This window comes from Bidens hawaiensis, unplaced genomic scaffold, assembly GCF_021521415.1.
Source record: "Bidens hawaiensis isolate Kalapana, Puna unplaced genomic scaffold, B.hawaiensis_p1.1 tig00032856_1, whole genome shotgun sequence".
Classification (NCBI taxonomy): Eukaryota; Viridiplantae; Streptophyta; class Magnoliopsida; order Asterales; family Asteraceae; genus Bidens; species Bidens hawaiensis.
In genome coordinates this window covers 184,755-210,202 of record NW_027495630.1, presented here as the reverse complement: position 1 = coordinate 210,202, position 25,448 = coordinate 184,755, and the positions used below count along the sequence as shown (strand labels likewise).

The window sequence follows — 25,448 nt, the reverse complement described above, 5'->3', positions numbered from 1 at the left end:
TCATTGCAATACAACATTGTTCACTTCAATCTTAAAAAAACAAAAGACAACATTATCACCCAAAAACAAATTAAGGGCATACTGTTGCACCGATTAATATAGAATATATGTTTGTGAAGAAACAATAAGTGACCCCGACAGATTAAGGATAATCTTAGGGTTAAGTAGATGTTTCCCACGAGGGTTAGGTCCGGCAAAGATGGTTATTCTTCTCAACCTGCAAAACAGACACCATAAGCTCGTCGCTGAGAAGGGGGGGGGGGGGGTTCCTCCATGTGACCACCCTCCGGCGTGAGAATCAGACTAGGTTGCTCTGAATATAAGTGTATATAGAGAGAAATAGCTAGAGAGAAGATGATGATACCGTTCCAAGGTGTTGGAGTATTTATAGCCGAAGGTAGGTTTCCAAGCAGGTACGGCCAGCTGTATATAATATTCCTTTTCCACCAACTATGGGCTACGTTCGTGCCACGATGGGAGTTGGTGGGTAGGCAGCGGCTGATAGTGACATTTTGTACTTGAGCGTGCTCCTCCTCGTACTATTGTCAGTGAGCTGTCACCCTGTGATTGGTTCATGGGTTGCTTTTGTCAGATCTTGTCTATTTGTCCATACCTTGGTAGGTATAGTACAAAAGATCTTCTAGAAGCGTACGGACTGGCTCTTTTGGGCGGGAATATTCCTGCCCTGCTCATTCCTTCTTCAGGTGACATTGCTGAAGTATAAGAGTTAGTGCCTTATGCGTGTAGCCTTACTGTTAGTGCGGGTAGCCTTCCTTCTTGGCTTGTACCCACAGCTGCGGGAACAGGCAGGGTACTGTACCAAGGGAGGCTTTCCTGCGGGGACAGCTGGCTTACTGCGTGTAAGGTCTTCATCTCTGAGCATGGTGGGTCCTGCGGATCCAGTTGGTCTTTGCGCAGACGTACCTCTTCAAGGTGAGTCTTGCGGGTCCAACTGGGCTTTGCGGGGACCTACCTCTTCAAGTCCCCCCAGTCCATTGTTCTTCTCATGAATTGTTAATAAGTGAGGGGAACTTCTGGACTTTAAGCAAGGGGCTTTAAAGAGGGGTTTTCGTTTTTTAAGGTTCTCCGTGGGGATTCTTCCCGCGGTTTTCCTAATGTCACTTGCAGAAAATTCCCGACTTTTCTGCCTGATCTTTGGGTACGATGCGGGTAGATGTGTAACCTCTTCGCAAGTCGGGAGCGTTGAGTTTCACTTGTGTAGATTCTCCACGAGGTTTTGGTAGTTTTAGACATAGTGATTAGTTATGTTAAACAACTAATTCCACCTTGAAGCTTCAAACAATCTAGTTCTCAACGTTCCCGCCATGCGGGGGTGTTATTTCTCTTTCCGCAAGCATGGCCCATAAGATCGATCTTCTTGGTTTCAATTCCCTGCAAGTGCTAAGTATGTGAAAGGTTTCGCCTTGACACTGTACCCGCACTTGTCTTATGGTTTCTTGCTTTCCAATGTAAGGGGGTATATTCCCTCTTATTTTTGAATCCTTTTGAATCTTTTTGAAATTCGGAGAGTTGGTGAAAGGATAAGGACAGTCCAAACGGTTGAAGGGACGTTGGCGTCTTCTGACGGTTTCAGGATGTGCAGGAAGTTATGACGACGTGACAGCATGTGGTCAATCAGGACGCTTTTTCAGGCGCGTGGGCGCGAGTTTCATGACACGCGCCATTCCGACATCTGTTGCCAGCTTGCTTTATCCACACGTGTCGCCGTGTCATTGCGCCTGCGCTTTCTCTCTCATCCGCATTAAATTCTTCGCATTCATTGCGATTAGTATATAAGGGGGAGAGGGTGTATTTCGTCCATTATCTTCACTTTACTCTCCTTTTCCTTTTAAGCGATTTCCGGCGAATACTCATCTTTTCCGGCGAGCATTCTCCTGAAACCGCTTTCTTTCCTCAACATTAAAAAATGTCTTCTTCTCATGACCCAGAGGTTAACGTCGAGGAGTCCGACGTTTACCCCGAGAATCCGACGTCCACGTCCGATAAGGACGATAAGAGTACAGTTGGCGAGTGTCAGTGTACTCTTTCTGTCGATGTATACCATTACATCGTCAAGAAATTCATGTTGGAGCCCTATGAGCCGGAGTTTCTGGAGGCCAACCAGACGGTGTACGATGCCCCTAAGGGCAAGATAGGGGTTTACGCTTCGTTCTTCCTATATGGGAATCTAAGATTCCCATTAACGAAGTTTGTATACCGTGTTTTGGAGAAACACGGTGTTCATTTGACGGAGGTGCACCCAATGGCAATTGCTAAAGTTCGCCATTTCGAATGGGTGTGCCGTATTTTGGATATCGAGCCTCGAGTCGACCGCCTGATGACCTTCTATACCTAGAGGTGCGTCCAGGGTTGGTATACCCTTGTCACTCGGATCAAGGGTTTGAAGATCTGTGCTACTGAGCGCAGTCTTCGTTCTTGGAAACGCGAGTTTTTCTTCATTTCCGCTTGTGTCGTTCCCATCGCGATGACGTTCAAGAATGGGAGGGTACTCCCTAACCTTCCGGCTTCCAATTACCAGGAGACGGAGTGGTTCACCAAGATTTCCCAGATTCAGACTCCTGTATATCGCTTCGCGGAGTCTGGGACGGTCATGCTTGGGATGAGTCGCGTGTGGAAGGACGCCGGGTCTGGGACGCCGCAAATACCCATCGTTCTTGAATACGGTTTGAACTATCTTCCTTTTGGTACGCCCCGTCTTTTGTGTTGGTTTAGGGTTTTCCTTCTAACATTTTTATCGTTTTTATTTCAGAAGGGAACAACTTACAGTCGCTCTTGCACCCGCGGGAGACTGGTGGTCCAGCGCGGTTGGGTACTCGTGATCTTGATGAGAACGAGTTGCCCATTTTGGAGAGGAATGCAGATAGGTTCGTAGAGGTCTACCCGCCAGGCCATGACATTTTAAGCGCCACTCGGCCAGGTAAGGAGTTCTTTAATCCTCATCCTCTTCATGCTCAAACTTCTGTTGGAATTCCTCTGATCTTGTCATCTTCTGATGAGGGATCTGCAGATGGGCCTTTTATTGTGAGGAAAAAGAAGGCGGCTGGCGTGAAGGGCAAAACGAAGGTTGCTACCTTCGTTGACCTGGGGAATCACTCTGATTCCGAGACTGAAAGTGAGGAGGCGGCGGGGAACCTTGATGGTGGTGACGAGACCATTGTCTCAGAGGTTGAGACAACGGCTGTCAATATCGAGCCGCCAAGCGTTGCGAAGGTGACTGGCATGAAGAGGCCAGTTTCATCGGGTCCATCTCCCCCTGTCAGGGCTTTCAAGATCAAGAAAACCAGTAAATATATTTTTTGTGTACCTTTTCCGCATTTCCTTCCGCCTTTGTTTTTATATCTTTGGTTTTTCTTTATGCAGGAGTGGACTTATCTGTTTTTGAGGAGAGCGGTGCGGGAGGAAGTGGTTCGGGACCCACGACGATAGGTTTGGTCAACCTATCCGAGGCGATGACCCAGGCGGCTGCGCCTGTTTCTGGTACTGGTTCAGTTGCTTATACTGTTGAAGCAACTGTTCCGGTTATGACGTCGTCTGTCATGGCTGCTGCGCCGACGATGGCGTCTACTTTCGTTGCTGCGTTGGGCAGTTCTACTTTGCCGCCGGACGTCAGTGCCATATTTACTACATCATTCACCGGACCGGCGGTGACTTTTTCCGTGAGCTCATCTGCAGCGGCTGCCACGGTTATGAGTTCATCTCAAATGAGTTCATCTCCGATGGTCTCTACCTCTGTGGCTTCTACGGTGTCACGTTCGGCGTCAACGACTACTTCGTCCTTGGCCGGTTCTTCAGGTATGTTTAGAGTTGGGACCTCTAGACTTACCTCTGTTGATGAGGGGGTCCAATCTTTGCCTCCTTCTCATCTCGTTGACCTCTTGGATGGATATCCTTTAGGTTCGGGTGATGGGTTTAGCGGCTATCGGCCTGTTATCGACCCTACAGGTGCGTGGGGTTACTTTGGCCTGTTATCCATCCTTGTCAATTTTTCCTAACTGTTTTCTGTTTTCACAGTTTCGGATTCCAATGAGGTTTACGCTCCAAGGTGGAATATCCGCCGAGGAACAACTCTCAGGACGGCCGCATACTGCGTCGACTGGGCGCGCCATGCCGCTCCAAGTGGCGCATTGGGGGAGGCAATGGAACCAGGAAGGGAGGTTGTCCACCGAGCTCCGAATTCTACTTGCCCGGATGCAGCCGCGTGTCGAATTACTTTGTCGTGAAAACGATAAGTTAAGGACTACGTGTGGCTTGGAGGGGGCTCAGGTGCGGTCGCTTAGGGAAGAGAACAAGAAGCTTGCCGCCACCGCTGCAGAGAAAGAGAAGGCCTTCAAGGATCTTGAGGCCGAAATGCAAGCTAAGCATGAGGCCCGTTCCAAGGCTACTCAAGTTGTTAACGAACAGCTTAGGTTGGCCAAGGAAGCTACGCGCAATGCGACTGAAAGGGCCTCAAAAGCTGAAGCTGTTGCTGAGCCTCTACGCGCTGAAAATGAAGAACTGAAAGCTAAACTAGAGAAGCTTCAGCAGGCTCATGAGGCTTTGGCTCTGGAAGACGCCAAGAAGTTACAGGAGCTCTTGGACCAGAAGGGTGTGCCTGATCGCACTGAGCGTAAGCTTAAAGGCGTTGAGGAGGCTGCTGCCAAGGAAGTGTTGCTTGCCAACCTAAACAAGAATGAGGCCGAACGCGCCCGCGATCAAGCTCAAGCTACCCTTCAGGAGGCTCTGTCCAATAAGGATTGGCTTCTACGAGAAGCGTTGCCGCAGGTACGCATAGCTCCATTATTCTTTGCTTTTTGCTCGTTTTGCTTTTTATATTTAGAAAAGTTTTTTTTTTGTAGGTTGTGCATCAGATTTTCGTGAACACATCCTATGATGATGCCATGAGCGCAGCCCTCAACGCTTCTCATGAGGATGGAGAGAAAGCTGGTTTCTTACTTGGTCTAGGATTTGCAAAGAAAGGCATCTCGCCTTCCAAATTTCCTCTACACGATGTTGACACTGAGGCTGCCTATGACCAAGCTGTGAACCAGTATGCTGCTTTCTCTCATCCGGTCGTGGAAAAGGTTAATGAAGTTGCTGCTGCTGATGACGGGCTAGCTGTTCTCAAAGCTTTCCTCGAACCGCCGCAGCCGACTGATGGTGCGGGTTCAAGTGGGTTTAGAAGAAGTGGTCCCGAAGCCTGAATCTTCAGAATCCTCTAAGTTGTTAGGATAGATTTGCACTCTTTGTAGGCGGGTAGATACTTAGCCATTTTGTAATGTTTGAACAGCTTTTATCGTGAATATAAATGTTTTGTTAATGCCTTGCCTTGTAAACATTATATGATTTGCTCATGCATATTTTAGTTTAACTTAGCAATTTTCTAAGTGTTTTGAATAAGTTATCCTTTCGACGCGTGTCAGATAATAGGTTAATGTTCTGTTTCCTCTATCATGATTGTGCGGGTAGGATCGTCACTTTCACTTAGTAGGATGACCAAACTTCATCTATATCTGACCTGCGCGAAGGTTTTCCTCATCTTCCCCTTAGAAATTTTTACTGTTTTAGTGTTTATGCGGGTTGTGCCGCTTTCCACACGCAACGACTTACTTCCTCCCTCGCTTATTTATGCGGTGAATACCGGCATATCAGTGTGGTCAGTTCATAAGTATAAAGGTAAGGCTATCAACATCAATGTGATAAGGAGAATCATTTCCATTAGAAGTGGCTCTAGGCCTGTTCGTTACAAGTTTGGAATTTATCTACATGTAGCATCTGCGTAATTGAGCCACATTCCATGTTCTTGGGATGGGGGTGCCATCGAGCCTTTCGAGCCGGTATGCGCCCTTTCCCAGAACTTCTTTAATAATGTATGGCCCTTCCCAGACCGGGGCCAGCTTTCCTGGGCGTTCCTGGTTCGAAGCCTCGTTGTTACACAGTATGTAGTCTCCGACATTGAAGTTGCAGAGTTTCACCCGCGTGTTGTAGTACTTTTGCATTTGTCGCTTGTAGTTCTCTTCACGCGCTGCGGCTAAGTCTCTGCGCTCTTCGGTTAGCATAAGGTCTAACCGTCTTTCCGCATCATTGTCTTCTGGTTGAGTTATGACTCTTGGTGAGGGTAGACCAATCTCGATTGGAACCATGGCTTCAGTGCCATAGGTGAGGCTGAACGGGGTTTCATCCGTGCTTGCTTTTTTCAGCGTTCTGTTTGCCCAAAGGACATGTGGAACTTCGTCCACCCAGCCGGATCTATGCTCCAAGAGTCTTTTCTTTATGCCGTCGACGATGCTCTTGTTTGCTCTTTCCACCATTACCCTGCGGGTGTGCCACTGAGGTAAAGGTGTGGGTGATTTGAAGCTCTTTCAGCCACTTTTGTAGCTTCTGGTCAGCAAAGTTGGTGCCGTTATCACTCACCAAATTCTGTGGAAGTCCAAAACAACAAATAATAAATTCCCAAATAAATTTTTTGATATGTTTTGCGGTTGTTTGGGCTAGGGGTTTTGCTTCTATCCACTAGGTGAAGTAGTCGATGGCTACCACTAGGAACTGAACGTTCCCTGCTGCTGTGGGAAATGGGCCTGTCACATCGATGGCCCACTTCTGGAATGGCCATGAAGAAGTGACTGGAACAAGTTCGTTCTTCGGGCGATGCGTGTTGGGTGCGTAGAGCTGGCAGGACCTACATTTTCTGATGTAGGCCAGCGCATCCGTGTGCATCCTCGGCCAAAAGTATCCCACGTTGTTTAGCTTAGCTACAACTGCGCGTGGACCTGCGTGTACTCCACAGATGCCTTCGTGTACTTCCCTTAGGAGGTAGTCGGCATCTTGGTCGTCAACGCATCTGAGGAGTGGGCCAAGAAAATTACGCCTGTAAAGTATGTCATCAACAAGTTGATAGTTCAGTGATTTACAGCGTATCTTTCTTGCCTATGTCTTTGACTCTGGTAATACACCCGTCGCAAGGTAATTTATGATTGGCGTCATCCATGTTTCCGTGCCGGTTTGGATGACACAAATTTCCTTGTGCGGGACTGATGGTGCTCCAAGAAGTTCAACGCGAATGTCCTTTCCCAAGTGGGTGAAGGCTAACGATGCAAGCTTGCTTAACGCATCCGCAGATTTGTTTTCGCTTCGCTTGATGTGCACAACTTTGCAATCGTTGAAATCGCGCATAAGGGTTTTTGCTTGTGCGAGGTACAGGGCCATTGTGTCGTTCACGGCCGTGTACGTCCCGTTTATCTGGTTGGCTACTAGCATGGAGTCCACGTGGGCTTCCAAGTTTTTCACCCCCATCTTACGCGCAATTCTTAATCCGGCCAAGAATGCTTCGTACTCCGCTTCATTATTCGTACTTGGGAAATCCAGCCGAATAGCGTAAGTGTACTCTTGGCCTGCTGGGTTAGTTAGTTTCAACCCTGCGCCTGAACCTTCGTTGTTGGCTGCTCCATCAGTATAGAGTCGCCAGACATCGTTAATGTCTTGTGCTGGAGAGGGTTGAGCCTCTTCCTGGCACTCTTTTTCCCGCGAAGCGGGGACTTCTGCAATAAAGTCGGCCAAGACCTGGCCTTTTATGGATGGTCTTGGCTTGTACTTTATCGCGTATTCTCCCAACTCAATTGCCCATTTGGCTAGGCGCCCTGACAACTCGGGTTTGCCAAGAACGTTTGCAAGTTTGAAGTTGGTAAGAATGGTGATTGGGTGTCCTTGGAAATATCGTCTTAGCCTGCGTGAAGCCTGTACAAGCGCTAAGACTAATTTTTCCAGGGTGGAGTACCGGGTTTCCACGTCTGTTAAGACGCGGCTTACATAGTAGATGGGCATCTGGATGCCCTTTCGTTCTACTAGTAGGACTGCCTCGGTTGCTTTGTCTGTGGCGGAGAGGTAGAGAATTAATTTCTCCCCCACTTCTGGTGCTGTGAGTGTTGGGAGTTCGACCAAGCGTGACCGAATCTCTTGAAAAGCTGCTTCTGCTTCTGGTGTCCAGCGGAAGTGCGTTTTCTTCAAACAATTTCTTAATGTTGACACGAATGGGAACGACCTATCCGCATGGTTTGCCAAAAAGCGGTTGAGTGCGACTAGTCGTCCATTCAGTGTCTGAGCCTGTTTGATGGTAGTAGGTGATTCCATTTTCATAATGGCTTCGACCTTGTCAGGGTTCGCTCTGAAGCCATCTTTGGTAACGATGACTCCTAAGAACTTCCCATCTTCCATCCCAAAGGAACACTTGCTCGGGTTGAGCTTTATGTTTATCTTTCTGAGCGTGTTGAAAGTTTCTTCGATGTCTTTCAACATTGCTTTTGGCTCGAGGCTTTTGATGACCAAGTCATCCATGTAAACTTCCAAGTTCCTCCCGATTTGGGTATGAAACTCTTTGTCCATCAGGCGTTGGTATGTGGATCCGGCGTTCTTTAGTCCGAATGGCATCATTTGGTAACAAAATGTGCCATCGGGCGTCCGAAATGCGGTTTTATCCTGATCGTCAACAGCCATGTGGATTTGATGGTACCCTTTATACGCATCAAGGAAGCATTTAAGGCGAAACGGTGCTAATGAATCTACCTTAAAGTCAATTTCGGGTAACGGGTAACAATCCTTGGGGCATGCTTTGTTTAAGTCTTTAAAATCTATGCACATGCGCCATTGTTTGTTGGATTTTGGTACCATGACGGGATTTGCAACCCATGTTTGATATTTACTAACGCGTACGATGCCTGCGTCAAGGAGTTCCTTGACTTGGGTTCTACACGCGTTAGCCTGCTCAGCACCCATTACGCGACGCTTTTGTATGACCGGCGCAAACGCCGGGTCACACTTGAGTTTATGCTCAGCCTTACTTCGGGGTACACCAGTCATGTCAGCTGGTGTCCACGCGAAGATGTCAGCATTTTTTTGCAACAAGCGTTTGAGTAAGGTGCGTGTGGGATTAGTGATCGTTGGGCCAATGGTAACGGCCTGGTCAGGGTATTTGCCATTGAAGGCCCATTCTTCTGGCTCAGAGGTGGTTGATTTAGCCATTTTTGGTTTGGGTTTAGATGAGACAGATGCGATGCATACCTGGGGAATGCCCGTGATCATAGCAAAGCCCTCAGCTGTTGGCCATCCCATCATACCATGGACCGAAGACACCACGGCATTAAATCTTGCCATCCTATCCCTCCCAAAGAGAATGTCGTATGTGTGGTGTGGCTTCCTCATTACAACGAAGTCCACGTCTTCTGTGCGGGAGTACTTCCCGTCCGTGAGAGTGACGGGGAAAGATAGGATTCCCAAGGGGGTGTTTGTGCTGCCGTCGAACCCTTCCATCGAGGCGTAAACTGTCTCTAGGCGTTCTTTGTCTTCGTCGTCTAGCTTGTCGAAGAACTACCTATACATGATCGTTGATGAAGCGCCATTATCAGCAAGGGTGCGGGAGGTGATGTAGTGCCCCAGCTGGCTTTTGATGACTATGAGGCCTTCTTTGTTGGGCCCCCCTGGCATACGCGAGAAGCGCACTTCTGCTTCCTTCCACACACTTGGCTCTGTTGTTCGTCGTTTTCTTTCTCTGATGTTGCCGTGAACCATGTGAATGCTGATGTCAACGGGCTTCCGTCCATTGCCCTTGTACCGATTGTCTTTCCTCCCTCCGTTCCTATTTGACGCCACGAGGTGTGTGAGTTTCTCATCTTTGACGAATGTTTCGACGACATCCTTCAAGGATGTGCATTCCTCCGTCGTGTGGCCTTTTGTTCCGTGGAAGTCACAGGATTTGCTCTGATCAGCGTTATGACGCTGTCGGATTATTGGAGCCTTTGGCCATGGGAGTTTCTTGGTGGCAAATATCTCGGTGACGCTTTTGGTGAGTGGCGTCCATCTGGGATTCCGGTTCAACGACTGCATGTTGTCCCTTCCGCCTAAGAGAGGGCGAGAGCTGGATGAGGTGTCAAAGTTAACCCTTGACTGCCAAATACCAAGCTTCCTCTTTTTGTTATGTCGGGCGGTACGGACGTTATTTTCTCTTGTTCTCTGCGTGTAGAGGTTTGTGCTCTGGGGAAGATTTCTACCCAGTTGCTTCTCCGTTTCGGCAAAGCGTTTAGCTGCCGTCATGATGGCATCCCACGTGGATGGCATGCCGTTTTTACCTGTCAACGTGCGGATGAGCTCTGGGTACTCAGCGCCCAGGATGAAAGCGGCGCGAACAAGATCTTCGCTAATGGTGCCCAGACTTAGCTTCTTTGAGTTGAAGCGAGTGATGAAGTCTAGCAAAGATTCGTCTTCCTCTCGGATGCAGTTGAGGATCGTCCATTGCTCTTCAGTATATTTTCTTTGTTGACTGAAGTGCTGGCTAAACTTGTGCTGGAAGTCTGCCCAATCGTAGATGTGGTGGACCGGCAGACGATCAAACCACGCTCTGGCTGCCCCGACGAGCGTCATTTGGAACATGTAACACCATGTGGGTTTCGTCCAATTACTGACGGTTGCCCCCACTATAAATCTGTTCATATGATCGTCCGGGTCAGATATGCCATCGTAAGTGCCTATGTTGGACATCTGTTTGGCACTATTTGGAGCGATTGCTTCTGCAATGTCCCTTGCAAATTTGGACGTTCCCGCGTTCGCAACAGTTGGTCTGAAAGTTTTGGAGAAGTCACGTGGGTTACCCCCCGTGTTCTTTGGTTCGAAGGTTTCATCGAAATTTCTTCTCGAGTGGAAGTCTGTTTCTTTACGCTTCCCTTTCGACTTATGAAGTGGGTTTGCGTCACTGTCAGATTCTTCCCAATCTTCATCCACATACTCGCAATCATTGCTCATGTTGAGCTGTTGTCGAGTGCTTCCGAATTGGTCATTGGCCTGTTGGAGTGAACGTAAACGTTCGTCCAACTCGGCTTGGAATTCTTTCTGACGTGCTTCCGCCCAAGCTTTAACTTGTTCTGGTGTTGTCGGGGAAGTCTCGTCTGTTGTCTCCCCAATTGGGTATCAATGAGTCCCAGGAGAGGATTGTTTACTGCACTTGCCCCGGCTTGGGTAACCGGGGTAGTGTTCGTAACAATCGTGTATTCACCGGTGTTCCCCCCAGTAGCTGGGGTTGTGGTTACCAGAGTTTCTTAGTTACACGGTGGCTTTGGCATCTGAGTAACTTTAACCATCTTTCCAGAAGTTTGAAAAAAAACTGAGAAAAAGAAGAATAAGTTCTAGCTTAATGCACGGATGGCGCCAATGAAGAAACACTAAGTGACCCCGACAAATTAAGGATAATCTTAGGGTTAAGTAGATGTTTCCCACGAGGGTTAGGTCCGGCAAAGATGGTTATTCTTCTCAACCTGCAAAACAGACACCGTAAGCTCGTCACTGAGAAGGGGGGGGGGGTTCCTCCTTCTGACCACCCTCCGGCGTGAGAATCAGACTAGGTTGCTCTGAATATAAGTGTATATAGAGAGAAATAGCTAGAGAGAAGATGATGATACCGTTCCAAGGTGTTGGAGTATTTATAGCCGAAGGTAGGTTTCCAAGCAGGTACGGCCAGCTGTATATAATATTCCTTTTCCACCAACTATGGGCTATGTTCGTGCCACGATGGGAGTTGGTGGGTAGGCAGCGGCTGATAGTGACATTTTGTACTGGAGCGTGCTCCTCCTCGTACTATTGTCAGTGAGTTGTCACCCTGTGATTGGTCATGGGTTGCTTTTGTCAGATCTTGTCCATACCTTGGTAGGTATAGTACAAAAGATCTTCTAGAAGCGTACGGACTGGCTCTTTTGGGCGGGAATATTCCCGCCCTGCTCATTCCTTCTTCAGGTGACATTGCTGAAGTATAAGAGTTAGTGCCTTATGCGTGTAGCCTTACTGTTAGTGCGGGTAGCCTTCCTTCTTGGCTTGTACCCACAGCTGCGGGAACAGGCAGGGTACTGTACCAAGGGAGGCTTTCCTGCGGGGACAGCTGGCTTACTGCGTGTAAGGTTTTCATCTCTGAGCATGGTGGGTCCTGCGGATCCAGTTGGTCTTTGCGCAGACGTATCTCTTCAAGGTGAGTCTTGCGGGTCCAACTGGGCTTTGCGGGGACCTACCTCTTCAGTTTGTGATAAGGAGCTGATAATTTTAACAATTGCAAGTTTGCAACCACCGTAGCTTTCAGATGCCATTATGAGTTCTTTCAAGTTCATCATTTTTGAACTGCGATTGTATTGAAAACAAGACAACAAATTCATTCATGGCTGCCGCGGAGGATTATAGGCAGCATTGGATCCGCGACTGTCTATCAAGAGAGAGAGACCAAGGCTGGGTTCTAGAGAGAGAACCAAAGAGATGGTCATTGCCCCACCAGCAACGACGACGCCGGAATGTGCGGCGCTTTATGTTCTCCGTTTCTCACTTTAAACCTTTTACTTCAACTCGATGGTGAGAATCCGACGGGGTGTTGCAAGCAGCTCCGGCTACCATCTTTCTAAGTTGATGATGATAATTTATCTATGTTCAAGGCCATGATGATACATTGGAGTTATCTGAGCCTACTTAGCCACGATAACTCAGTGATGATGAGCCTAGGTTCGTCTAAGAGGTGTGTTTCTTAAACAAGAGTGTATTTGTTTTTCGTTCTTTCCTGAGTTTTGATTTGTTTCTTTGAAATTTTTTTGTTTTGAGTTTATTTGATGTTAATATATAGTGGCAGTGTTTATCTACATGTTTGTGAAAGGTGTTTGATTTGTACCGTTGTTTTGGGTTTTATGCTGCATGTTAGTTTGGATTAAGATCACCAAGGTTAAATATGACCAGATATTTCACTATAGTTTTGAAGGGACACGAGCCTGACTTTTAAACGGTTATGGGCGATTGATATACTTGACATATACGTTGTTAACAAAACGTGCTCTCGCCGCATTGATATACTTGACATATACGTTGTTAACAAAACGTGCTCTCGCCACATTGATATACTTAACATATACGTTGTTTGTTGGAGTTAATTCCCGAACCGAGTTATGGGTCGGGAAGGTGGGGCCCGTTCGAGCTAATGGATCGATCTCATTAATTATTTAATTATTGCAATTAGAGATAATTATCTATTTTATTTATTAGATAGAGATGGAATTTTATTTAATAGATAAATAGGAGTTTGTGTTTTACTCTAATTGTAATCGAGCCTCTATATAACCCCAAAGAATTCATGTAAGGGTTAAGAGAGAATTAGATCAAGTTTTGAGTTATTTTCTTGATTAATAAAATTGGTGAGTTGTGCCAAATATATTCTCGTGTTTAATTCGATCCGGGCCATTAATTGGCATCAGAGCAAGGATTGAATAACCTCAAGATCGCAAGGGGAGCAGACCAAGAACAACAAGGTTTGTGTTCGAGCGGCGAGACTAGGGGTGCAGTGTTGCTGATCGAACAGAAGGAAGTGTTCGGTTCAAATTCAACTGAACAAGATAAGCAGGAGGGTGATTCAAAGGGACCGAGTATACCTTCTGTTAAACGTGTTCAGAAAGTTCAAAAACTCAACCCGCCTTCGTTGATCGTCGTTGTCGTCATCGGGGTTCTCATCACGTGTTCTGCTTGGTGATTAAACAAGAAACTGGTTTAGTCCTGTTACTGAACAAAGAGAACGTGAACAAGGAAGGAGAGTGGTTTGTTTTCTTTTTGGAATTGTTTTGCAATTAAAGGAGAAAAGAAGTTCTCTTTTGTGACTGGTTGTTAGGTGATAAAGTCAAAAGATATTTGATTTGTTTTTGGATAATTCAAGTTTACACAGGTTACGAAAAATACATAATATTTTGTTGCAAATATATTTTTTGCACAATTTTTGTTTTTTCTTCAAGTGGTATTGTGATTGGGGTGTTTGCGAGCAAACGAGTTCAGTTTTGAAAAGTGGTTTGGGACTGATTTGTTTGTGTTTGTTCCAACGGACTGGAGCAAGGGAGTTCGACACCGTTAAGTGTTTACCAACGGAAGAGAAAAAAGACATCAATGGCGGATGCCGAAGAAAGACTGATAATCCCACCCAAAGCGAACGGGGGATATCAGTGCAGGTTACAAAGCTGAACGAAACAAATTACATCACATGGGCGATTGTGGTGGAAGCGATTTTGGACGATCAAGGATTATGGGAAGTCGTTCAACCGGAAGAGGGCGCGGCTATTGATGCGAAGAAGAATAAAACGGCAAAATCGTTTTTGTTCCAAGTTATGGAAGGTAATATTCTTCTTCAGGTTGCTCAATACAAGAATGCTCGAGAAATATGGGCGGCTTTGAAGGCACAGTTTGTTGGGGCCGAGCGAGTCCAAAAGGCTCGACTCCTAACGTTGTAAAGTGAATTTGAGAAACTCAAGATGGCGGAAGACGAGACTGTTGATCAGTTTGCGGGAAAAATAACCGGTATGGTTTCAAAGGCAACGGGTCTTGGTCACGTATTCGAGCAAGATGTTTTGGTGAAGAAGTTACTCGACGCAGTTCCAGACAAATACTTCAACCTGGTAGCCTCAATCGAGCAAACTGTTGATCTCGATAGTATGAGGTTTGAAGATGCTGTAGGAAGACTTAAGGCGTTTGAGGAACGTTTACGAGGAAGAGAGCGCGCTGCTTCGAAGTCTCAAAGTCAGTAACTTTTCAATCGATCGGAAGGTAGTTACAAAGGTAAATCGTATGATCAGTCCGGTAACCGAGGTAAAGGTGGGTCGAGTTCATGGGAACGTGGAAGAGGCCGGGATACCGGAGGACAAGGATCGTACCAAACCGAGGACGGGTAAGAGAAAGGAAAGACCGCTCCCAGATTAAATGTTTTCGGTGTGACGAGATGGGACACTTTGCGTCCTCGTGTCCGGAACGAAGACGAGAAAATCAGGAAGCAAATCTCACTCAAACGAATGATCTGACAGGTTATTTTAATCTTCATGAGATGGTTTACTTAAACGAAGAACGAGTTAACCCGAAAAGGTTTGAAGCCGAGAAAGTGGAAAATGACACTTGGTATCTCGACAACGGAGCGTCGAACCACATGACAGGTAACCAGTCGTATTTTTCCGAACTCAACAAAAATATAACGGGTAAGGTAAAATTCGGGGACGGGTCCTATGTTGATATATGCGGTAAAGGAAATATTTTGTTAAAATCAAAAAGCGGAGGTGATCGGGTTTTATCCGATGTTTATTTTATACCAAGTTTGAAAGATAGTATAATAAGTCTCGGTCAAGCAACGGAGAACGGGTGTAATGTTCATATGAAGGAAGATTATTTGCTCTTGTACGATGACGAGGGTAAACTTATGATGAAGGTGTTTCGAACAAGAAGCCGGGTTATACACGATTAAATTAACCGTGGGAGTTCTGGGTTATGTTAAGAAATCCACGCCGATTCAAATTAAGTTAAACGATTCGGGAACAAAAGAGGAAAAAGGAAAACTGTTGTTCGCGTGATTTGATGACAAGAATCGCAACCAAAGGAGTGGTTATGCGAGTTCATGCAGCCGAGAGAATGGTCGGGGACAAGGTCATAAAGGAGGTCGAGTTCGGAAGAGTCGAAAGAACAAAGTCATGGATCAAGAGAAGTTCCAAGAAGTGAGGACCAAGATGATGAGGACCAATATGGTTGAGAAAGCCGAGAATGTCAAGATTGTGGGTCAACTTAAACAGAACAAAAGAGACATGTTCGAGGTTAAAGGTCCGTCTATTCCGGTTCGGAAATTAAGGGGGTGATTGTTGGAGTTAATTCCCGAACCGAGTTATGGGTCGGGGAGGTGGGCCGGTTCGAGCTAATGGATCGATCTTATTAATTATTTAATTATTGCAATTAGAGATAATTATCTATTTTATTTATTAGATAGAGATGAAATTTTATTTAATAGATAAATAGGAGTTTGTGTTTTACTCTAATTGTAATTGAGCCTCTATATAACCCCAAAGAATTCATGTAAGGATTAAGAGAGAATTAGATCAAGTTTTGAGTTATTTTCTTGATTAATAAAATTGGTGAGTTGTGCCAAATATATTCTCGTGTTTAATTCGATCTGGGCCATTATTGTTAACAAAACGTGCTCTCGCCGCATTGATATACTTAACATATACGTTGTTAACAAAACGTGCTCTCGCCACAACGCGCGAGGGTCAGTATTCTAGTTTCAATTAAATCAATTGCAAATATACAATTACAAATCTGTTTTAATTTTCTAAAAGCACAATACAAAACCAATATATACAAACACAAATCAAACTCAAAAAATTCTACTAATTTGGCAAGTTCCCATCTAGCAATAAACTATCTGCAACTTTGATTAACATTAGCTCCTCCAAAATATGGAACGTGGGTGATATCTTTAACCTATCACAAAAGAATTTGATTTCAATAGATTAAAAGTCATAATATTGAAGTGGTTAGTTTGGGGTATGTGTGTAAACAAACCAAGTCACTCGTGAGCTACCTGAGATCGACTCACTAAAAAAATCAAATCAATTCGAGCTTAAACGAGCTCGAGCTTTTATTGGCTCATTTATTTAATAAGCAAGCTTGAGCTTCACATATTAAGCTTGAGATGACTCGCAAGCCTAAACGAGCATATATAATTAAAAACATATAAACAAGCCGAACCCGAGCCAAGCTTGATCTTGACAACCTACTTATGAGCCGAGCTCAAGTTAAGAAATAGTTTATAAAGCCAAGATCGAGCCCTCTCAAATTAAAACTTGGACATAAACGAGCTCGGTCTCAGCTCGTTTTCCCCTTATGTTGGTGGGTTTTCAAGTAGTTGAAATTTTAACCAAAGTTTTTACCATGAGCAGACCTTAAGTTTTAAGTTCTACGACTATAACAATTATGTGGCTAAAATCTGTTAATCCAAATAAATTACAAGAATCTCACCTCATGAGCATGACCAATTTGTATAATAACTGTTGAACCAATTATCCAACAATCAAAGTTGTAATGAGAGACAAATCTTTCATTTTGTTTGACATGTTGCTAACCAATTGCAAACACCACTATTAAAATCACATAATTAAATAAATAAGCATCAACATGGTCAAACTGGGTCAGTTGCATCATAAGAAAAAACCTGAATGTTTATAACCCCTGTTGGATGACCATGTTGAGAACTCAAATTATTATTCACAAGAATATTAAAAAAATGAGATTGATCACAACTGAATGAAACATAATTTGGATTTGAAATGAAATTCAAGTATAAATATAGTGATCACACATTAAAAGGAGACTGAGACTAAAACTGAAATCTTACATATTCATCATATAAAACTTCACAATGAGCATCAAAGGCTTGATCCTTTATTTAGCTTTCATAAAACTCCCAACAAATAAGCATCACCTTCATTCATATAAAAATATAAAACTAGGTATAAAAAGTGAAGAGCTCAAACACCAAATTTAAACTCGGTATTGGGAAGACACGGGCGTTGTCGATCCCGGGCATTGAAGTGGCGAGACTATGCAAATTCGGTCGGCTCCCATCATGTTCTTTACGGTACCGTAATTAAACAAAAACAAAACTGGCATTCGGTCGGTTTTTTCATTATGGTATAATAATTAAAATAAAATGTTATGAGTCTAAGAAAAGTCCGTTGGTCTCCGTCACGATGGTTATGATACCGAAACTAATAAAAAAAAAACAAAAAGAAAATTGGCATTCAATCTGTTTCGTTACAGTATCGGAGGTAAAATGAAGCAAAAATAAAAAGCGTGAACGGATACTGTGTCACCAAATGGCCCAATGGGCACTTCGCGACACCAAAACTCTTAAATGTTATATATAGTAATAATTTGGCATGATACATGTACGGTTGGTAAGTTAACCTGGTTACCCAAATATGCATGTCACGTTTACATGACGATATATACCCAACGGGTAATTTGTAAAAACCTAATGGGCGAGTAACTTGTAACAATCTAATGGCCATACTCATTTCCAATACTAAGAGACATTCAAGCTTGAATACTAGTCCCTAATTCGACATGTTTTAAATGCAATAAGAACTGATATTCAGTCCTTAACACGTTCCCTCAAAATTATTGATTGAAAATTAGTCTTGAGGAAATTTTTCCCGTTTTTCCATTATAGAGGAATATATTTGAGACCGGTATTTAGTCTCAAATATGATGTCTAAATATTAGCAACTGATTATTAGTCACTATTTTATGTCTCAAAGAAATGAGTCCATAATACTACCGACAAATAAAAAATCAGTCCTAAATACCAAGTATCTGATACTGCAACATCAGTTCCTCATGCTTTACTCACAGTCTTTAATATGTTTCTTTTATTTTAGAGACTCACAATCAATCACAATGCATTTGAGTAAATTTTCGTTACATATTCAGGACTAAAGTTCAGTTGCCAATAAGTTTCCACCAAAATCTTATATTTCTTAAACACATCCGGGACTGAAATTTGGTCTCAAATAAGGTATCACTGTATTAGAGATTGATTATGAGTCACTAAAATTAGTCATACAAAAACCAGTCCCTAATATTGTTAGTGACTGATAAATCAGTCCTAGATACTATGTATTCGAGACTAATGGATCAGTCCTTGATAATTTAGTGTCAAATGTTCACTTTTTTTGTAGTGGCTTTTAAGTAGCATGTGAAGATTATAAGTAAAAAATCTCGTAGATCTGTACACGTTAAAGCAAACAGGTGGTGGGCATTGGCACGTATAAACCAGAAATAAAAATAAAATCAACACACAAAAAAACGGAATCAGTAAACAAACACCGAAACACAAAATTTAGTTGTAGCATAGTGACAATCTTAGATCTGAACAAAATTTGGAAAAATAAATCAACATCCTTACATCAATCTCAGCAATTACCAAGTAAGAAAATGAAAGGCTTCAAATTACGGTGCGGTGGCGATGATGAGCGGTGACCAGTGTGGTAGTGATGATGACCAGAGTTTGGGTTGTGCGATGGGCATAGAGAGACGCGGTGTTGGTGGTGGTGCCATCTTAGAATATTTTCTTGGGAACTGATTTGGGTAAAAATACAGGGAAATACAAGAGCATCACAAAAACCAACTCATACAAACCGCCACATCATATTTCAAACTTTTCTTAAAATTTTCATTTTCTTCCACAACAACAAACCAACATATCATCACATACTACTTCATATTTAATCAAATATATTGGGGGTGTGCAGAATTTGGGTCGAACGGAAAAAACCCGAAACTAGGACCGAAAATTACCCGAAACCGAACCGATGCTATGTAAACAGGTCGGACTTCGGTTCCTGTATTCCCCAAAGATCGGGTTCGGGTCGGTCCTCAGGTCTGGACCGAGGGTAACCGATATGCAGCTCAAGACAATATAAGAAATATCCATAAACTTCAAAACATACTATAGAAGTATAGAAGTAGAACCTTTAAACCTACAAAGCTTGGTTGTATGCAGCTTTCATTTTTATGGAGAAGGTGTTCCAGGAAGAAGAAGAAGAAGAAGAAGAAGAAGAAGAAGATGATGATGCATAAAGATGATTTTGACTGAATATATATTAAAAGTCTACTTTAATAAAAGTAAGAAACTCTACCCAATCATGGTTTTTATCATTGTTTCTACCTACCAAACTTTAAAACAAACATTTTCAAATATCAAAACTCGATAATATCTTAACTCTCTAAGCGACTTATTTAAATTGTTATAATATTATAATTATTTTTCTTTTTAAATAAATAAAATTTAACAGATTATTATAAATGGTCATGTTAATATTTATTTATTATAATTTTAAATGATAATATAAAGACATAATTTATGTACTTATATAAACTTATGTTGTTAAGAAATACAATTAATCACCGATTAAATTTATTTTTTTAAGTCACTCAATGAATTTTAGATGCTATGAAATTTTGATTTAATAGTCAGTAAAAAGTCTTTCAAAATAAAATAAAGAAAAAAAAGGTTAGTAAAAAAGAAGATTTAATTTAATAGATTTAAGTGCATTGGGAATGTAAACCTGACCGCTAACTTGGGAAGATAAAACAAGAATATTAAACTAGTGGATCTTTTATTTCATCCCTCATCATCCTCATTTTACTCTTCTTTTACTTAAACTCTAGCTGCAAATATGTCCACTGCAAGTACAAGTTCATGGAAATTCAAGAAAAATGTATTTCAAATATCTGTCTCGGTCTTATGCCCCTAACCAAGGAACCGAAACCGATCGAGATCGAAACCCGAAATGCTCAAACAGGTCTGGCTCTCGGTTATGTATTTCATGCATGTGTCGGGCTCAGTTCGGGTCGGGTTTTTCTCGGTTAGGTCCGGTTTCACATCATTGCACACCCCTGAAATATATATAATACTTTTACAACATTTTTATTTTTATAGTTAATCAATTAATATTAATCTTATATTATACCCACAAACCACAGTGCAGTGTGCATCACTCCCGGTTTACTATATTTTTTGATCTGAACCATTTTCCAATAGCATCCCCTTCTATCAAAAAAACAAAATCATCACTTCTCGCTAGAGCTTCAAATTAATGGATGCAAACAGTTGCCAAAGAACAGAAATTGATCTCCCCATAAATCGAATCATGGTGGAGACTGTTTAGTTACCACAGTCACCGCAACCATTCGAAGATGAACGCTCTAAAACTTCATATCGATTAGATCTGAAACCATGGCGGTTGATATAGATTTTGGTGTGGTTTCCGTCGATCAATGGTAAGAAATCAAGATATTTTTTTTTATTTTATTAGATCTAAAGGGCCCACTCTACTTGTTTGTATCAAGTTTGCAGAACCAGACTTTTTCATCAAACTTATGCGCCACAATGGTAAAGTCCGCCGAATCTTCGTCTGCCCCCGGCCACCTGGATTCGGACCTCGGGCAACCCACCCCGTTGTGGATGCTCTAAAATAGGAGGGAAACATAGGAAGGAAATTGTTTTTTCTGAAAATTTAGAGGTGAAAATGGAGGGAACTAGTTTTGTTAAGGAGTTGTATTTTTAGATTTTAATAAATAAGAAAAATATATTTTATAAAATAACTTTACATGTATAAGTTTTTATGAGGTATGAAAAGTACTTTTTATTGGCTGTTCAAAAAAAGGTAGGAAAACATACAACAATCGTTTATCACACATTATGTATACGATCTTTTTGAGTGTTGATTACATATTTGTAAGTAACTTGAATCTAAAACGGTCTATTTCATCGATTACAAATAATTACGTTCAAGCTATTTATCACACTTTATTTGCAAATGGAAATTATAGTAAATCCAATTGTGAAGTGATTTAGGATATTTTCGTAGGCCATTTTAGAATTCATGTTTGATTTGATAAGTTATAAATCGAACTGATTCATGTATACGGTTGATTATGATGAAAACAGAATTGAATGAATTTACAGTTTTGCCACAACGTGTTTGTTGAAATTAGAGGTGTAGGTTGTCTCATACATAATATGCAATAAGTCGTTATTCTATTTTATTGTTTATCAATAAGTTTATATGAATAAGTGTGTTTTTAATCTGTTTGTAAAAAATAACAAAAAAAATTGAGTATGTTAATTAAAAGTATTAAAAAAACTACTAATATTATTCTATGTTTGGGGTCAACGATCATTTGCACATTAAATCACTAACTTGAATAAAAGTTTGGGTCTTAAATGTTTGTAGTATTATGTCATAGACTCATAATGTATCATAATGGATAACAATGGATTATACATGTCTTAATCAATCATAATAGACCTATTATTGAGTCTTAATATATTAGATAAGTTTTATTTAATGTTAATTAGAAGCCACTTAAAGTTCAATAAGATTAGTTAACGGGCTTGTCAACCTAAAATAAGTTTTAATTACTCGTACATGTCTTAACAGTCATCATTAGACTCTTAATAGTCAGGATAACTACTATTATCCAATGATAGGCTTCATTAAGTTAATATTAAACAATATAAAGGGTAGATTAAGTTGTAATGAGACATATTATGTCATAACAAGCTATAATGACTCATATATGTCTTAGTGTGGAGTATTAGGTCTTAATAGTCATATTAGATCATAATCTATATCTATACTATATATAAAGGAGGAGTGAAGGACCTCTTAAATTTTAAAAGGTCTAAATTATTATGCAACTTGTACAATTTTGAATGCATATAATTTTAAATTTTTTAGGTCATTTTGGTATTACATAATATTCACCAACCGTTGTTTCATTTTCATTCTATACTTACAATTATTACCCTTTTGATAATTACAATAATTGTCCTTAAACTTTAAATAATTTTTGTAATATTTAAGAATAGTTACACATTGAACCCCTCATCTTTATCCAAAAAATTGGCAAATTGATTTATTTGTTTGTTTTTGTCTATATCTTTAAATATAATGTGTCTTTTTAAAAACCGAACCTGCCATTACGACGTGCTTATTTTTGTTGACGTTTTGATATAAAAAATTTTCAAAACGAATGTTTAGATTATAATGTACAAATCAATAAAGCATTAAAGTACAACTTATTTATGCAACTATATAAATACATTTTCATTCTCATTCTATATTTACAATAATTACCCTTAAACTTTAGATAACTTTTGTAATATTAAATAATTGTTACTCATTTAACCTCTCATCTTTACAAAAATATGACAAATTTATTATTATTTTTTGTTTCCTGTATATCTTTAAATACATTATGTTTTTAAGAAACCGAACTTACAATTATGACGTGCTTATTTTTGTCGACGTTTGGATATAAAAAAAATTTCAAGCCCGATGTGTAGATTATAATGTATAAGTCAATAATAAAACATTTTTGTACAACCCTATATACATGTATCAACCGAACCAATTAAATAATTAACGTAATAAACTTTTGTAAAGTATTACACAATTAAGAAAACTAACATACGTATAAGTACTGTACAATATATCACCAGATGATTGATAAACAAACATAAACAAGTATCGCATTGAAAATTGTTGTTGCCGCAACATCGCGCGGATTTCATACTAGTGAGGAATAATATATATAACAACATATTCATGTAAAATATACTCCTTACAACCATTATCGTTCATGACTTAATGGACTTTCTTGGGCATATTTGGTCTGAAGGGTTTAACATCCATACTAGATTATAATGATTAATAACATACCATAATCATACATATCTTAACTGCTCATAACTAACCATTATTAACCAATATTGACCCGAACTAGCAACGATCAACCAATATGAACCACGACTAGCCATCATTATTTTCCTTAGTCAATCATAATTGATGCATGACACTTTTTTACCCTGATTAATCAAGTTCCATCAGTAAATCTGCTACCGTTTTTTCAACCATATTAATATTATTTTTATTACTCTTTATATTTTTATTAGTTTTTGCAACTGAAACAATTTATGTTGCTAAATTGTAACCGAGTGACGACCCAAACAATTCGGTTGCTAAATTTGCGATTGATTTAGTTTTGGCTGCCAATTTTGCGACCGATTTTGTTTTGGTTGCTAATTTTCCGATCGAACAATTTTGGTCGGTTAATTTGTATCATCATTTTTGCAACCGAAACAATTCAGTAGCTATATTTACGACCGAAAAAGTTTGGTTGCTAATTTCATGACCCATTTTGGTTTCATTCCTAAATTTAATTTCGGTCGGTAAATTCGCAACCGTTTTTTGCGACCAAATTAATTTTTAGTTTCTCTATTTTTAATACTAGCAACCGTTTTTGACACCCAAATAATTTTGGTCGCTAAATTTTCGACCGAGTAGCGACCGAAATAATTTGGTTGCAAAATTTGCAACCGATTTCGTGTTGGTCGCTAGTTTTGCGACCGATTTTGCTTTGGTCGCAAATTTTGCAACCATTTTGATTTCGGTCACAAATACGGTCGCTAATTTTGTGACCGTTTTGGTTGGTCGCAAGTTTTGGTCGCTTTTGCCCATTTATGTAGTATTGTTTACAATTATCATACAATTGATTTTCTTGCGGTTGCGCATAGAAAAGGTCATCATTAGTTTTACTAAACACTTCCAAAGTTAGTGATTATTCTCCTTTATAGCATATCCAAACCACCCTAAGACACATTAATATTGAAGGCATGAAGAATAAGATATAAAGAATCAATATCTATCAATCTTATTGGGATCAATGAAATAGACACATTTACGAACCAAATATCCAATCAAATCTATATGTGAATACAAATTTATCAATTCACTTAAATAATAACATAACATAGAAATATACCATGCAATTAAAGCGTGGAAAAAGAATTTAGGGGCGGAAGGAGGGGCAAGGGGTCAGTTAAATATGGGGTACGGGTTTAAATCCAAACGGGTCATTTAAAAAAAAATCTATAAATCGTATTCCGATCTAATTGTGTTTGGGTAAAAACAGATCATTTTAGGTGCTAATTCTCTTCATTTCCAACTTTTGCATAGTGTCCTCTCTACCAAAAAAAATATAGCAGTCACTAAAGCTAATAATTACTAATTATATGGAGCACATGAAAATTTAAGCTAATGCCATAATTTCATGCAAGTATCAATAGGTGAAATCAGTGGGGTTACCTTTTTAATAAAACTCATAGGTAAGTAAAAGCGGGAAAACCACCCTTTAATGTTGAAATTGTTTTTACCTCATTAATGATCTTATAATATCTCCTGTTTCTTTACCTTAATAACGCTTCCTAACCTAATTTGGCCTAACCTTCCCCAAATCATCTTCAGCAAGTCTAATGGTCAAAACTATCTCTATGTCTGCCAAAAACTGATTCATGAAAACCATTGTCTCATTGAGAATAAAGGGTTAAATAAAAAGAATAGGTTTAATCGAATTTGTAGATTAAATCTGTATAGTCGAACGGAATATTACTAATACCTTTAAAGTTGAAGGCGATGAACGATTCTGTTGATTGAAAAACATCTAATTGTAAAAGCCAAATTTGATGCAGTCTATTCAGATTACAAACACTAACCAGAAACTGAAATTTTGTTTTTCACCTTGCGTGTTGTTGGGTCAATTAACTGGGGCAGTGATTCTTTCTTCCAGGCATAGTCATTGTTGTGTAACATCCTACTTTTGATTATGAATTAATAAAATAAATTTCGTTTATTTTATAATGTGTCGTGTATCGATTTAAATAATAAACTATAAGATGGTGGGCTTGGACTTTAGAACATGGAATAAGAAATGGAGTGGGCCTTAGGTCCATGGGCTTAAGGGAGTATAAATACCCCTTAAACCCTAAACCTTTCCATTTTTATCTCTACACCATAGCCTACACCATCAAAAACAAACACAAACACTATCCTATAACCCGAGTCAAGATCCGAAGGCGAAAACCCGAGATTATTGGTGCTAGAACGTTGAAACGAACCAAAACAACATCAAAGACCAGCTCGTGTTCGTATACCGACTCGTTTAAGGTACGTTTATGACCTGAACTTGTTCGTTTAAGTTCGGATTTCGTCTAGAAATCATAGATCTAGGTGTATATGGTAGAA

The 25,448-nt window shown here is 41.0% G+C and overlaps 1 protein-coding gene across 1 annotated transcript in view; it reads left to right on the top strand.

The window, feature by feature from the left end:
* The window catches only part of LOC143584241 (tobamovirus multiplication protein 1-like), a 30,393-nt gene extending 16,120 nt beyond the window's left edge, over positions 1 to 14,273 (top strand). Inside the window, exon 13 of the mRNA XM_077066331.1 lies at positions 13,785 to 14,273. Coding sequence (XP_076922446.1) covers positions 13,785 to 14,273 — 489 coding nt within the window. The remainder of the gene's footprint in view (positions 1 to 13,784) is intronic.
* The last annotated feature ends 11,175 nt before the right edge of the window (positions 14,274 to 25,448 follow it).